The sequence below is a fragment of the Notamacropus eugenii genome, chromosome 6 (assembly GCF_028372415.1).
Source record: "Notamacropus eugenii isolate mMacEug1 chromosome 6, mMacEug1.pri_v2, whole genome shotgun sequence".
Lineage (NCBI taxonomy): Eukaryota > Metazoa > Chordata > Mammalia > Diprotodontia > Macropodidae > Notamacropus > Notamacropus eugenii.
The window spans coordinates 329,170,946-329,185,838 of NC_092877.1; the positions used below are offsets into that span (position 1 = coordinate 329,170,946).

The window sequence follows — 14,893 nt, forward strand, 5'->3', positions numbered from 1 at the left end:
AAATAAAGCCTCACTGAATACCTTGTTATCTGTAATTTACTTTTTAAAGTGACTCATGCTTGTGGAGAGCAGCGTGATGGAACTTTAAGGCCTGGCAAAAACCATTGCTAGATAAAGTTTTCATCCAGTGGCCCAGAGGTATGTTTGACTCTGGTCAACAAAAGTTTTCTAATGGGAAGGAAGCAGCTTATATCCTTCTGTCAATCTCTGAAACCTTCATTAGAGAGCTAATGAATAAATCTATTGGTTTTGTAACAGGAGTGCTCAACCACTAAAAGAATTTAAAGTTTTGGCTGTTTTTTTTTTCTTAATTTGTGAATAATAATCTTTTGGTGTTGTCACAAGAGGTGACTGATTTATTCACACTTATGAATTTCCAATCTGAAATCGTAATTATATCTATGTTAGATGCAAACCAATGGAGCCATATTAGGCAGGGAGACAATATGGATTTTTTAAAAAAATGTCAAATACAGATATTTTAATATAAAACATTACTTGTCCCCTTTTTTGGGCAACACAGATCTAAAGTTTTTAAAATATAGAACTTAAAAAAATATGCAGAACAAAAAGTTACACCCAGACATTACAAACACAAAACTGTTGTGGCTTAGTTTAAGAAAAAAGTATTAACAATATGAAACAAATTAATCCATGTTCTAACATTGCCTTTCTTTAAATGAAATTAATCATGCTATCCAATGTCATATGTAGAAATGTAACTATTTTATTCAATTTTAATATGGTTTTGTAATGTTTAGATTCTTTCTTCAATGATTTCAAATTTCATACTTCATCACAAATTTGAGTTGTAGTTCAATGGCACTTAGCTGGATTTGCTTCATATGAAATTCTGTGACTAATTTAACAGTTTAAAAAAATCTGTGAAAGGCCATTTAAATTTATTCTAAAATGACACATTCACCCAAATAAAACAAGCCACTAAGATAATTTAGGGATGAAAAGGGGAGGAAGATAGGAATTCTTACATTAACAAAATAAATTTTTGAACAAGTGATCAAACTAAAAATAAATTTGATTTCTCAAAGTTGAATAAAAATAATTAACTCATCTCAGATTTTCAGAGATGAATCATAGAAAGTTCTTTCTCAAGAATGTTTGTAGCAGACTGTAAATTTTTAACCCATGGAAGGAAAGAATCTCCTTCACTCATCTCTCCACAGAATTTAATAGCATATATTGCAAACTCTTGTTTAAATAGCAAATCAGCCATGACCATAGACAATTAGTCATGGAGATTTAAATGATTTAGTAGCATTGAAATAAATTTACACAATTGAACTTATGGATACAGTACAAAACTATAAACAAAAAGGTGAAGCAAACTTTATTTATTTATATTCAGGTAAAAACATTAACCTGATGAAGTAAATTATTGCAGATTTGAGAAATCAGCACATAAAACAGTTGGACAGAGCATTGCTTACAGGTGCTTTATCTGTGTTCAAGACAAAGGCTGAACTGTTTGTTCCAAGCTAGCACTTGGGGAGGGGAGGGAAGGAAGGAAGGGTTAAGAGAAAGGAATGAAAGCAAAACTATGAAAGAAAAGCAAGAACTTAAGAACAAGGGAAAAAAAGTTTTTCTAGAACAGGGAATGAAAACTGCTAATTTACTTTTAAAACTTTACATCAACTCAAAATGCTCTGGCCATTTAATAATAAATAGTGGCCAGCCCAATCTGTTCAATTTTTCAACTACACACACACAAAAAAAGATTTCTTCCTCGCCTCCATTTTGGAGGCTTTTGTTGCCTGAAATAACTGTGTCCACAGTCCTAGTGTGTCATCTGATAAAGGCTGTAGCGCCAATAGAGCCTACAACTACATTAAAACTAAGCTATACGAAAGAATCTACCTCGTTACAAAGGCTGAGTTATATTGACAATATATTTTAATTCAGTAAAATTTAAATTATATCTTAATTTGAGAAAAAAAACATGGAACGGTAAACGCCCATGCCAACGAAAATGTAACAATTGTTGTGAGTGCTGTACACAAAAAAGAACCATGTGAATTGCACATCAGACAATACATGGAGGGAGAAAAATCAGAGGCAAGTGAAGGTACAGAGAGAGCTAGTCTACTAAACTATATGTCAAATACACGTGAGTTTTAATTTCTGTACTTATGTACAAAAGTTGTCTTTGGAGGAAATAAAACTGCAGACTTAGCTAGATGGATACACACAGCCCAGTATTAAACTGCACAGCGACATTTATTGTTCCAGCCTGGAAAAACATCCCTTTTTAAATTTCACACAGCAAAGCAAGTTTAAAAACTTCACTCATCAAATAAATGATAATTTAAACAAGAACTTGCTAAAGAAACCTTGTCACAACAACTTTTTAGGGCCTGATCACTTTAAGTCCATGGGGCCATTAAGAAATATCAACCAAGTGTCTCTTTTATAATCTGCAAGCCGTTTTTCTACAAGAAGGAGTAACACGTTTCCTTGACTCAGGTGATACATTTAGAAAAGAAATCATGATTTTTTTCTCTTTTGTTGTAACAGGCAGACATTGCATTTTTCATTGTGATCAGGAAAGATGGAATGACTGCTGCCCCTCTCTGGCAGCTATCAACAGTTTTTCACGCATTATCTCAATACTTGAATAGTCTGGCAACTTGAGATAGTTCACACAAGTCATTACTGAGGGCAAGAAGTCGTCTGGATTTTCTGTTGACTCAAAGGTCTTGCGGACAATTGTCAAAGGAGGATTCAAACTTCGGAAGCCTGATTGAGAGGAAAAGAAGAAAAGGCCAATGCACTTATCAATAAGCATGTAAGATCCCTGGCAATAATTAAGTTTTTTAATGTGCTTTAATAAATAGCTTGCTGTTGCTAAAAGTAAAGTACATCAGGTCAATTTCTACCAAGTAGGTTCATCAGAGAAGTTCAGATACTTTACCCAGTGGAACTCTTTTAACCATTAAAGAAAGGGAGGGGGGGGGGGAAGAGGAGGGTCAGCAAGGAATCACAAACAACGTGCTTTCTTGTACCTTTATCAAAGTATGGGAATGTCAGCATCTGTGCAGGTTACCAATCCTTCTTCTATGGCTTAGTAATCAAACCTGTCCTGATCTATCTGATGCAATCACTCATTTTGTTTCTTATACATACATACACATTAACTTTACAAGTCAGTATGGAATACAGGTCAAATTTAACATTTTAAAAATACTTTAAAAACTATCTCTCAAAATAGAAGATAAGATTATAACTAAGATTTAATTCTACATAAGGACCAGTTATTTTCGTCAGCAACAACTGACATTACCTTTCCTAACATTCTTAATATCCATATGCTTTGGATTTTATTTAAAAGGAAAGAAAACTGTAAGAGATTATCAATAAAAAAGTTCAAATAACCAAATCACTCCATGTTACTTATAAAATGAAGTTATTTTTATTAAGACTCTATCTACATGTATTTTCTTGTCATTTAAAGTCATGCATAAAATGATTATTATGAAGCAACTAATTCTTACCTTCTAGGTCTGGTAAATTAAATTGGAAAAATTGGAATAAATTACAAGAAGGATGGAAGTCATCATTTTAACTATGCTAAAATAGTTATTTTTAAAAAACAATAGCTGAGACGTGAGGTAAAAGCCAACTACACGTATACTCACCTCCTACAGGCAGTCTTGGGCTACCAGTCACAAACTGAAGAAATAATCTCTGCTGCTCATTATCAAAACCACTGAGAATCTCAAACAGGTATTTCACAGCTCGACTAAAACAAAAAAAGTATGTAATGAACACGGTCAGCAAGATAGTTTTGTTCTAGATTGAAAAAGTAACAATAGCAACAATTCTAACAATAATTATCTAAAATGATAAGGGGTAGGGATAGTTAAGTCCACAAAACTGGACTCTGAATCAGATATTTTGATATTTGAGTTCCAGCTTTTACCAGTGACTAGTCAGGGAGAGAGGGAGGCTCCAGAGGAAAAAGAGAAAAAATTAATATCAATATAACAAAATCTTGGCTTCACAATATCCAAGATACCTAAGTACTGACCTATTTATTAGTGACAACTTAAAATTAGATAATGGCTTATTATTTACAGAGATAAAAAAAAGAATCTATAAAATATACTTACATAAAACTCAAAACATCTATATCTGTAAATGGATACATAGGTAGACAGAGAAACAGATAAAGTATTCTGCAAATAATAAACCACTATCTAAATTTTAGTTATCATTAATAATCAGGTCACTGCCTAGGTTGTCTTAGATATTTTGAATCCAAGATTTCTGTTGATATTAATTTTAATGAAACCTAAACTCTTTTCCTTTTCTATTGTCACTTGAAAATGAGCTTCTGGGCTTTTACTAGGTAGTAGGCTAAGGTAAAAAACTCACAAATGTGTTGAAGGAGATCCTTTAAGACAAATTTTCTTGTTTAAGCTAGAAAACCTCTTGTGCACTGGGACCTGCCTGCCTCTGTGTCAAATTCCAACAAAAAAGTTCTTCAAAGCAATAGACCTTAGTCATTGTTACCTGTCATGTGTATAGCCATGGTCGGGCCTGCAGCATTCCATCAGTGTCTTTGCATCCCAAGTGTCTGCTTTACTGCCACAAAGAAGCTGATCCAGCTACATGTTCAAATACATGGGAAGAAATTATTCATACAAGTGGCAGCAAAAGGAGTGCCCTCAGAAATAGGAGATGGGGCTTGACTAGAAGGATGCCAGGGAGCAAGAGGCAATCAAACTTGCAATGGGCTACCTTAATACATATGCCCTGGTGGAAAAGTTTTGGGAGAGGACAGTGTGAACCGCAGCCCACATCTGTCTGTATTTCCTCAATGGGAATGTTTACTCCACTCACAAAGATCACAACCTCTCTCTGTTACACTTAAGCACATATTCTTCCTGAACTGCTCTACGTCCTCCTCTCCTCACCCCTTCAGCCTTCTTCTGGTGATGAACCTCTCTGTATTTTTGTGGGTGATAAATACCCAAGTCCCTCACCAAGCAAATAAATGCTTAAAGCCTGGGCTCTCCCAGCAGTCTTCAAAAACCTAAGTTCACCTCTATTAGAAAAAGAAGCATATCAAATTGGTACTTGAAGGGCAGTGTGAACATACTGGATGAAACTGGCTCTAAACCATATCAGAATTAGTCTCTTCTTTCAAGAAAATGTACTTCATTGTAAGATCAGGTGCACTAATGGCGCTCTTTACACAATAACTTGACTCTTCCTATGCCAGATTACCAACTACTTTCGCAGGGTTGTGGCAGTTAATTACTGCTTCCATGTCATGGTAATACCAACCTTGTCTGTGGATAACTAATATCTTACCTAATTAAGTGTAAAATCCAGTTTTAATGTCTTGATAATGTTCTCAGCACCTAAATCCACTGAGCCACATTTAACCTTCACTCCCACAGAAAATGTTTGGGAAGTAGGAGGTAGTGTGATTCTCAGTTGATAGATACTTAAGAGGAGAAACATAAATGAATTTCAACAAAATAACATGAATCCTCACCATGGACAGCAGTCTCACATCTACAATGCAGTTCTATCTGGGTCACCTGCCCTTCTCCATCTCAATTCAACAAACATTTATTGTGTGAGGCATTGTAGGGCATATAAAGATTATTAACATGTGGCCTGACCCTTAAAGCTTACAAATCTAGGAATTCATGGTAGTATAACTGCTAGAAATTGTAATCAAGGAAGGGGAGGAGGAGGACGTGCTTGTGAGGTGGGGGAAAGAGAAAGGACATGGGATCCTGTGGGCCCTTTCCAAGATTGGTGGTATATTCTAAAAATTACTTACTTCCTCAGGATAGAAGTACTGAAGATGGCTGAGTGGGAAGACTGATTCAAATCCATCTCTGAATGAATCAAACTGCCTGGCAACACCTTCATTTAGTGCCCAGAATATAACCAGCTAAAAAAAAGAATTAGACATTAAAGAGATTTCATGCAATTTTTCTATTTACTGAGTGGCAGAGTATAATGAAATTGCTGTTCTATAAGCTATAAGGCCTTTGACAAAATTTACTGGAAAGCAACTTCATCAAGCTTCTTTTAAAAAATCAGGATCCTCAGACAATGAAAAATTTTCATCTATGCTTGTATTTAGGGCTAACTTTCTTCTGTTTAACAAAAATCTTCACACATACTATACAGTTTAGACTTGACAAAAAAAGTAGAAATTCTCAGCCAAGACCAAAATATCCTTTCAGATAACATGAGAAATAATTCATCAAAATCATTCGTTTAAGACTGTCTGCATCTCATTCCCCTAAATGGTTTTACTTCTAAATCTCATTGAAGCTGAAATAACTTATCCTAACAGTTTCTATTTAATCAAAAGAGTAAATTATCACCTGAATATCATTTATGGTAAGAAAATAAATCATGAAATAGTATTTCTGTTTATAATTATTTTTCACATTAGAACAAAAGAATCTATTAGGTTTGAGAAAAATGGGGCTAGAATCTCATAGAAAACACATTATAGCATGATGAAGTAACAGGAAACTTTTATTGGAATGCACATTCATGATTAGTTACTTGGCCAAAGAAGTATACTTACTTCTGATATGCAACTGGGAAGCATTCTAGCAATGCATACTTGTTTATGTTAAATGAGCAACAGCACAGAGTCTAACTGAATGCAAAGTAATAGGAATTAGATAATTCTGTGACTCCCTCCCTCATTTTAGAGATGAAGAAACCAAGGCCAAGTTAGGATTAGAACTAACAACAAAAATAGAATGTAGAGTCGAAATGGACCTTAGAGGCCATCTATGATCCAATTTGGACTTGGATAACGATGCTATGTAAGCATCATCACTCCCACCTCACGAGAACTTGTATTTCTATAGCACCATGTGCTAGGCACTATATTTTGTGCTTTATAAACGCACAAAAATTCTGAGGTAGGTGCTATTATCACCCCCATTTTAGAGTTGAAGAAACTAAGGCAGACAGGATTTAAGCAACTTGGCCAGGGTCACACTGCCAATTGTCCGAGGCCTAGTTTGAACCCGGGTCTTCGTGACTCCAGGCCCAGCACTCACTATACTACCTCATCTTATATGAAGACCTCCAATGAGGAGCCCAACACACTCTCAGGCAGCTGTTTCTAGTTTTGGACAGCTCTGCTTTGCCTTTCATCAGTCCAACATCTGCCTCTTTGCCATTTTTACTCACTGAACCTTGACGCTTCATTTTAGACCCACAGAATTGGTCTACTTTCACATGATGGAGAGAGTCATCTGAGACTACCCTCGCCCCAGGCAGGTAGAACACCTACTTCTGATATGCAACTGGGAAGCATTCTAGCAATGCGTACTTGTTTATGTTAAATGAGCAACAGCACAGAGTCTAACTGAATGCAAAGTAAGAGGAATTAGATAATTCTGTGACTCCCTCCCTCATAATTTCATTGTGTGATCTTGAGGCCCTTCGTAACCCTTGGAAACCCTGGAAGGAGGAATGAACCCAACTTCCCCTGCCCAGTTATTGTACACCCAAACCCTGCCATCCACTGAATCTCTAGGTCCTATTTCTCCACACAGTAAGGGTCATGATCTCAGAAAGGCCAGGAAGAAAACATGGCAGCCACTCTGTGAGCTGTGCTGGCACCTGAAGCATGCTGGTGGCCCTTTCATATTTCACCAACCAGAAAGAGATCAGTCAACAACGGGTATTTCTGATGATGTAGAAATAGCACTAATAATAGCGCTCCCTTCCCTGCAGCACTAATAGGAGGGAGAGGGGGAAGGGCAGGAGGTATGCTCCCTATACCACCTCAGTCTCTAGAGAGGGGTGGAGATTAAAGTATTATTGTGCTCTAAGCACAATTTAACTTTTTTAATTAGGAAGTTTAATACTAGACTAGCTGAGTTAAAATTGTACCATCCAATTATAAAAAAAAAATCTGGCTTTTGTTGGATGGGAAAGAATTACAAGAAAAAAGTAGAATCTAGAAATTATTCTTATAATTCATCAAGCAAGTTATATATTTTCACTAGATAAAAATGAAATGGCAAAGTTTTAAGTCAACACAAATTATGAATAACGTCTTCAAGTGATTTGTTTTTGGTGGACTGCAAATACAATCAGTCAATAGTGGGATATGGCAGCCTAGAAAGCTAACACAATTTTAGGCTGCATATTGTTCTGTAATAAATAAGGAGAAGAGTGCCACTCTACTGTGCCCTGGCCTGGGCACCACATTTTACAAAGACACTGATGAGCTAGAAAGCATATAGGAGAGCAAGTTAAGATGGTAGAGGGTCTTAAGTTCACTCCCTACTGGAATCAGTTGAAGAAATGAGTTTACTTCTCTGTTCAATTTCCTTTAAAAAACTATTTTATTCATGCCTTCTGTTTTCATATCATTATCCAACTCTATATCTACATTTCATATCTAACTACAGCCTTCCCCTGCACTCTCCAAGGCCTTGTAAACAAAAATTAAGACTGTCTCAATTCTCCTAGACTTTCAGATTCTTTGCACTTGTTATTTTACAACTGAGTAATACTCCATTATCTTCATATACCACAACTTATTTAAACACCAGCAAATCAATCGTATCAACTTTGTTTCCAGGAGCTGAGTACATTTAGCTTGGAGAAGAGAATACTTAAGAGGCAAAGTGACAGCTATTTTCAAGTACTTGGAGGGCTTGTGTTGTGGAAGAGGCGTCAGAAGTGTTCCTCAGAGCTCTGGTGACCAGAACTGAACGCTGTGGAACAAGTTTTAGAGACAAATCTGAGTCTGATGTCAGGAAACTTCCTAATAGTTTAGGGCTGCATAAAAGTTGATGGGATTGGACCTCTAGGACATAGTGAGTAGGTTCTTTGTCATCAGGTCTTCAGGCAAAGGTTGGACAATCACCTAGTCAGGATGTAGAAGAGGATCTTCTTTTCCAGGTATGGCCTCTATAGTCCATTCCAAGCCTAAGATTCTGTGACTTGCTACCTTTAATTCCCTCAACATAATTAAATAAACTTTGTCCAAAGCCTGATTTTCATATATGACATATAGTATTACGCATATAGAATATAATGAGCAAAGTTATACTTAAATACACTACTTGATACCTTTACACCAAATAATACAAGACTGACACTTTAAAACTGGTACAGTAAGAAATATCCAGAAAAAAGCACTGAGTATTTATAAACTTATAAAACTTTCCCTCCCCCTAAAAAAGTTCCTTTGTATTACATACTCGTAGATACTCTTCTAAATTGTGGATGGTGACAGGTATATCCTTTCCCCCTTTCTTTAGTTCTATGTTGGGAAACCCTGGTAGTGTGAAATCCAATCCTAGGTCTTCCACTGAGCAGCCATTCATATTCAAGGTCTCCAACGCGTACTGTAGACTCTCTTTGGTCTAAAAATATGGAGGAGTGAAAGAGCAAAGCACAATTCATTAATTACTATTACAATGAGTTCAACTTAAACCAGTATAATAAAAGATCCAACATATTCTTAAAAGGAAATGTATGAAGAGTTTTTACAACAAAAAAGTGATTATTCATTTTTCTTTCTTGATTATTTATTTTTAGTTTAACATTTACTTCTATAAGATTGAGTTCTAAATATTTTCCCCTTCCTAATCCCCGCCCCCCAAAGACAGCATTCAATCTGATACAGGCTATACATGTACAATTATATTAAACATATTTCCACATGAGTTGTGTTTTGTTAAAGAAACAGAATAACAGAGAAAAATCACAAGAAAGAAAAAACGAGACAGAGAGAGAGACAGAAAGAGAGAGAAAATACTGTGCTTCGCTCTGCATTCAGACTCCACAGTTCCTTCTCTGGATGTGGAGAACATTTTCCATCATGAGTCTTTTGGAACTGTCTTAGATGATTGTGTTGTTGAGAAGAACTAAGTCTATCAAAGCTGGTCATTGCACAATGTTGCTGTTACTGTGCACGTTCTCCTGGTTCTGTACCCTTCACTCAGTTCATGTAAGTCTTTTCAGATTTTTCTGAAATCCTCCTGCTCATCACTTCTTATGGAACAATAGTATTCTATTACATTCACATATCACAGCTTGTTCAGTCATTCCCCAATTGATGGGTATCCCCTTCTCAATTTCCAATTCTTGGTCACTGCAAAAATAGCTGCTATAAACATTTTTGTACATGTGGGTACTTTCTTCTTTTTAATAATCTCTTTGGGATGCAGACCTGGTAGTAGTTGGGCATAGTTCCAAATTGCTCTCCAAAATGGTTGGAACATTTCACAACTCCACCAACAATGTATCAGTGCTCCATTTTTTTCACATCGTCTCCAACATGTCATTTTCCTGTTTTGTCATGCTAGCTAATCTGATAGGTGTGATATGGTACCTCAGAGGTTGTTTTAATTTGGATTTCTTGAGATTTATTTCTTAATTGCACATTAAAATATACCTAAAAAATTCATTAAGTCACTGATAACGCAAAACAAACACATAAACTGCCAGTTTAACAAAATGAGGTTCCTTCATTTTACTGTTGTTGTTCAGTCATTTGAGTCACACTCGATTCCTCCGGATCCCTTGTGAGGTGTTCTTGGCAGAGGTACGACAGTGGGCTGCTATTTCCTTCTCCAGATCATTTTGCAGATGAGGACACTGAGGCAAACAGGGTTAGGTAGCTTGCCCAGGGTTGACCCAGTTAGTGTCTGAGGCCAGCTTTCAACTCAGGAAGATGAGACTTCCTGACTTCAGACCTAGTACTCTATCAAATGCACCACCTGGCTGCCCTTAAAATATTGAAAAATGATTTTTATTACTCCTCAATGAAATGAAGTTCTAAGAGTCCAACAAAATGTCACCTGATGACACCACACAGTGCTTTTCCTAGCCTCGGGTCCTCCTCTGTGTATACAACAGCCATAAAGTCTTCCAGTGAAGAGAGCAAAAGATGCCAGAGCAAAGAAAGAAGACAAGTAACCAAGTAATTCTAAATCATCTAACAGAAGTTCTGGGCCTAAGCAGATATCCTCCTTCTCTAGTGTCCTATATTTGAAAGGGAAGGACACTATAAAGAAATCAAACCATTGAAACATTCCAGAAATTCCAGGGATACTGCAATGTGATAAAAAAGTTTTCAACTAAGCATTAAGTGATACTATTATCTTTAAAAAAGTAGTCTATGCTTTTTGTGGTTTAAAAGGAAAGCTTAAGGGTTAACAAACAGAAAATAAAGATAGACCACAGTTACTTTGGGTTCAGTTCAAAGAGAAATGTCCACAAGAACAATACAATCTGAAAACTGGTTGAAATGATTAACAATTAAAGCTGCAGGATAAAAAATAAATTCACGCACACCATCAGCATTCTACATGTTACCTTACCAACAAAACCAAGCAGGAAGAAAGAGAAATTCCCTTTAAAAATAACTGCAGACAATATAAAATACTCAGGAGTCTACCCACCAAGACAAGCTCAGGGACTATATGAACACAATTAAAAAATACTTTTCATACAAATGAAGACTGAGCTAAACAACTGGAGAAATATTAATTGCTTACTCAGTGTGCCATGCCAATCCAACCTCTAAAGAATTATTTTATGAAGCTACAAAAAATAATTTAAAAATTCACCTGGAAGAACAAAAGGTCAAAGATATTAATGGATCAACAACAACAAAAAATAGGCATAGAAATCTAACTTGCCTGACAGGCAGTAGGAGAGGAAAAAAAATGAAAAGGGGGTGGTTAGAAGGGAGGAAAGATTGAGGGAGGTACTGGTCAAAAGTAAACTCTTTTAGGAGGGAAAAGGGGAAATAAAAGCATAAACAGGGAGGGAATAGGATGGAGAGAAAGACACAGATAGTAATCATAACTATGAATGTGAATGGGATGAACTCTCCCATAAAATAGAAGCAGATAGCAAAATGGATTAAAAACCAAAATCCTACAGTATGTTGTTAATAAGAAACACATTTGAAATAGGGGAATACACACAGGGTAAAGGTAAAAGACTGGAGTAGAATATATTATGCTTCAGCTGAAGTTAAAAAAAAGCAAATGTAGCAATCCTAATCTCAGACAAAGCAAAAGCAAAAATAGATCTAATTAAAAGAGATAAGAAAGGAAACTATATCCTGCTAAAAGGTACTATAGACAATGAAGCAATATCATTACTTCATTGAAGGAAGGCAAGCCTAGCCAGATTTCAAACTATACTGTAATGTAGTAATAACCATCAAAACAATGTGGTACTGGCTAAGAAACAGTTAAATGGAATAAATTAGGTACATAGTACACAGTAGTAAATGGCAATAGTAATCCAGTGTTCAATAAACTCAAAGATTTTAGCTTTTGAGGTAACAACTTATTATCTGACAAAAATTGCTGAGAAAATTAGAAATAACTCTGGCAGAAACTAGATATAGATCAATATTTCACACTGTGTATCATACATAAGATCAAAATGGGTAACTGATTTAGACATAAAGGAGATATAAGTAAATGAGGGAAATATGGGGAATATTACCTGTCAGATCTTTGGATAAGGGAAGAATTTATGAACAAGCAAAAGACAGAGAAGATCATAGGAGGTGAGATACAATTTCAATTACAGGGCATTAAAAAGGTTGTGGCATATGAATGTAATGGAATACAATTGTGCTATAAGAAATGATGCCTGGAGGCATCATGAACTAATGCTGAGTGAAATGAGAAGAACCAGGAGAACGTTATACACAGTAACAGCAACTGTGTGTGAGGGCTTTTTGTAATAGATTTAATCCTTTACAGTAATGCAAGGATCTAAAACATTTCCAAGGGACTCCTGATGCAAAATGCCATCCACATCCAGAGAAAGAACTAGAATTGGAACACAGAAAGACTACTTTCTCTTTTGTTAAGTTATGCTTTGTTTTTTCTCATGGTTTCTCCCACTCATTTTAATTCTTTTATGCAACATGACTAATGTGAAAAATGTGTTTAACAGAATATATGTGTAGAACCCATATAAGACTGCATGCTGTCTTGGGGAGGGAGTGGGAGAAAACTTAAAATTTATGAATAGATTGTTGGAAATTGAGAAAAAAATAATTTTAAAAATAAATAAATGAAAATTGCCTGTTCATGACCTTTGACCATTTGTCAATTGGGGCATGGTGCATATTTTTTGTCAATTTGGCTCAAATCCTTAAGTATTTAAAAAATAAGAAACTTGCAAAAAATATTTTTCCCCACAGGTTCATGCTTTCCTTCTAATTTTGCTGCACTGGTTTTACTTGTGCAAAATCTTTTTAATGTCCTATAATCGAAATTATCCACCTCACCTCCTATGATCCTCTCTGTCTTCTGCTTGTTCATAAACTCTTCCCTTACCCACAGAAAATGAAAATAATGTAAAAGCAAAAGAAATTTTAAAAAAAATTAAAATAAAAGTAAAGCCAATGGTAATGAGTTATTAAATTTGTTGTCTATTTTTTTTTACTCATAGTATATACTCATAGTATATGTAATTCTTAGAATTATGATTCTAAGTACTTTAATAATAAATGCCTATAAGAAGCTAAATACCAATATGAAGATTACGAAAAGTAAGAATAAATGTGAAATATTTTCCTCATTTTATGCTTACCTGTGATTTATCTTGTTCAAGTCTTTTCTTTTGTCTGACAATATCTTCTAGATGATACACTGATCTTGCTACAACTGGGTCAATATCAAACAAATCATGTGACGTAAGTGAAGTTTCTTGTCGAAGCATCCATTTATAAAAAGGCAAGCCAAGGGGAAGGTCCACCTAGAGGGGAAAAATAAAAAGTAAAAAAAAAAAAATCCCTAGTGAGACTAAGTTTGTTACTAATTATATTTTTATACAAGACATTTCAATAATTCATTAAAGATGACAAGAAATACAATAATATGAGTTCAGTAGCTTAGATCCCAGAGTTTTAAGCAACATTTTTAGTATTCCCACAAGCAAGACAGATTGCTCTATTTCACAAATTTTAAAACCACCATTTAATATATGAAATTTCCAAATCTCCAATAAAAAGATGAAATTTCTGGTTAAGTGGAAGAGTACTTTTGTGAATTTCTATACCTGATAAGAAGCTGAAGGCTGGCTTTAAGTCCAGAAGCCTTGATTCAAATCCCACCTCGGATGCATCCTAGACGTATGGAGGGTACTAAGAGATTAAGTGATCTGACTACAGCCACACTCCATGCCAACCTCAAAGATGCCAAGTTTTCTGACACTGGTCAAATCAACAATATGGTACCATCATCCCTCTACCATACCTCCAAAGAAAAGTCAGACCCAAGGCTAAAAAAACTAGAGTACCTGGTGATAAGACAAAATGCAGTACTATATATACGTAGGGCTTTAATAAGTATTTGCCAAACAGAAAGCAGTCTGGGGAAATCTGAGCCACTGTGACAAGATTCTTTTTCTTTCATAATATTTTCCTGCTTGAGTACTATTATCACACTAGTTTTTAATGAAACTTCACAGCATAGCGTTTCGTTAAAAAAGTTAACAAAACAACAATAAAATCTTTTTCCTCACAATTCAACTTCATAAACTGCTTTTTCCAAAGGTGAAATATTCTAAAGCAAAATACTTGGCAAGAAACTCCCAATAACTAAACAATTTATCCAACTTAAATTAGCTAAAATTCAGAAGATATAAAGCTTAAGGTACAAAACAACCTTGTCTCTTGACCAGAACTGGAATGTACCTACTGGTTATGCACTCAATAAGCAGTCTTTATATAGTGCTGTAAGGTTTGGAAAGTACTGTAGAGATGCCATTTATCCTCACAAAAACCTTGAGATGCAGGTGCCTTTTTATTATCCTCATTCTACAAATTAGGAAACTAAGGCAAAGACAGATTAAGTGACTTGCCCGAGATTATACAGTGTAC

At 35.4% G+C, this 14,893-nt stretch overlaps 1 protein-coding gene across 23 annotated transcripts in view; it reads right to left on the reverse strand.

The window, feature by feature from the left end:
- Positions 1–1,337: 1,337 nt before the first annotated feature.
- TRIP12 (thyroid hormone receptor interactor 12) overlaps positions 1,338–14,893 on the reverse strand; it is a 184,037-nt gene continuing 170,481 nt past the window's right edge. For all 23 annotated transcript variants that reach the window (XM_072618091.1, XM_072618104.1, XM_072618087.1 and 20 more), the window contains 6 exons: positions 13,603–13,767; positions 9,231–9,395; positions 5,816–5,929; positions 4,531–4,625; positions 3,654–3,757; positions 1,338–2,754 (listed from right to left, as the gene is read on the reverse strand). In XM_072618091.1, the coding sequence (XP_072474192.1) occupies positions 2,558–2,754; positions 3,654–3,757; positions 4,531–4,625; positions 5,816–5,929; positions 9,231–9,395; positions 13,603–13,767 (840 nt within the window). In that variant the 3' untranslated portion in view covers positions 1,338–2,557. The remainder of the gene's footprint in view (positions 2,755–3,653; positions 3,758–4,530; positions 4,626–5,815; positions 5,930–9,230; positions 9,396–13,602; positions 13,768–14,893) is intronic.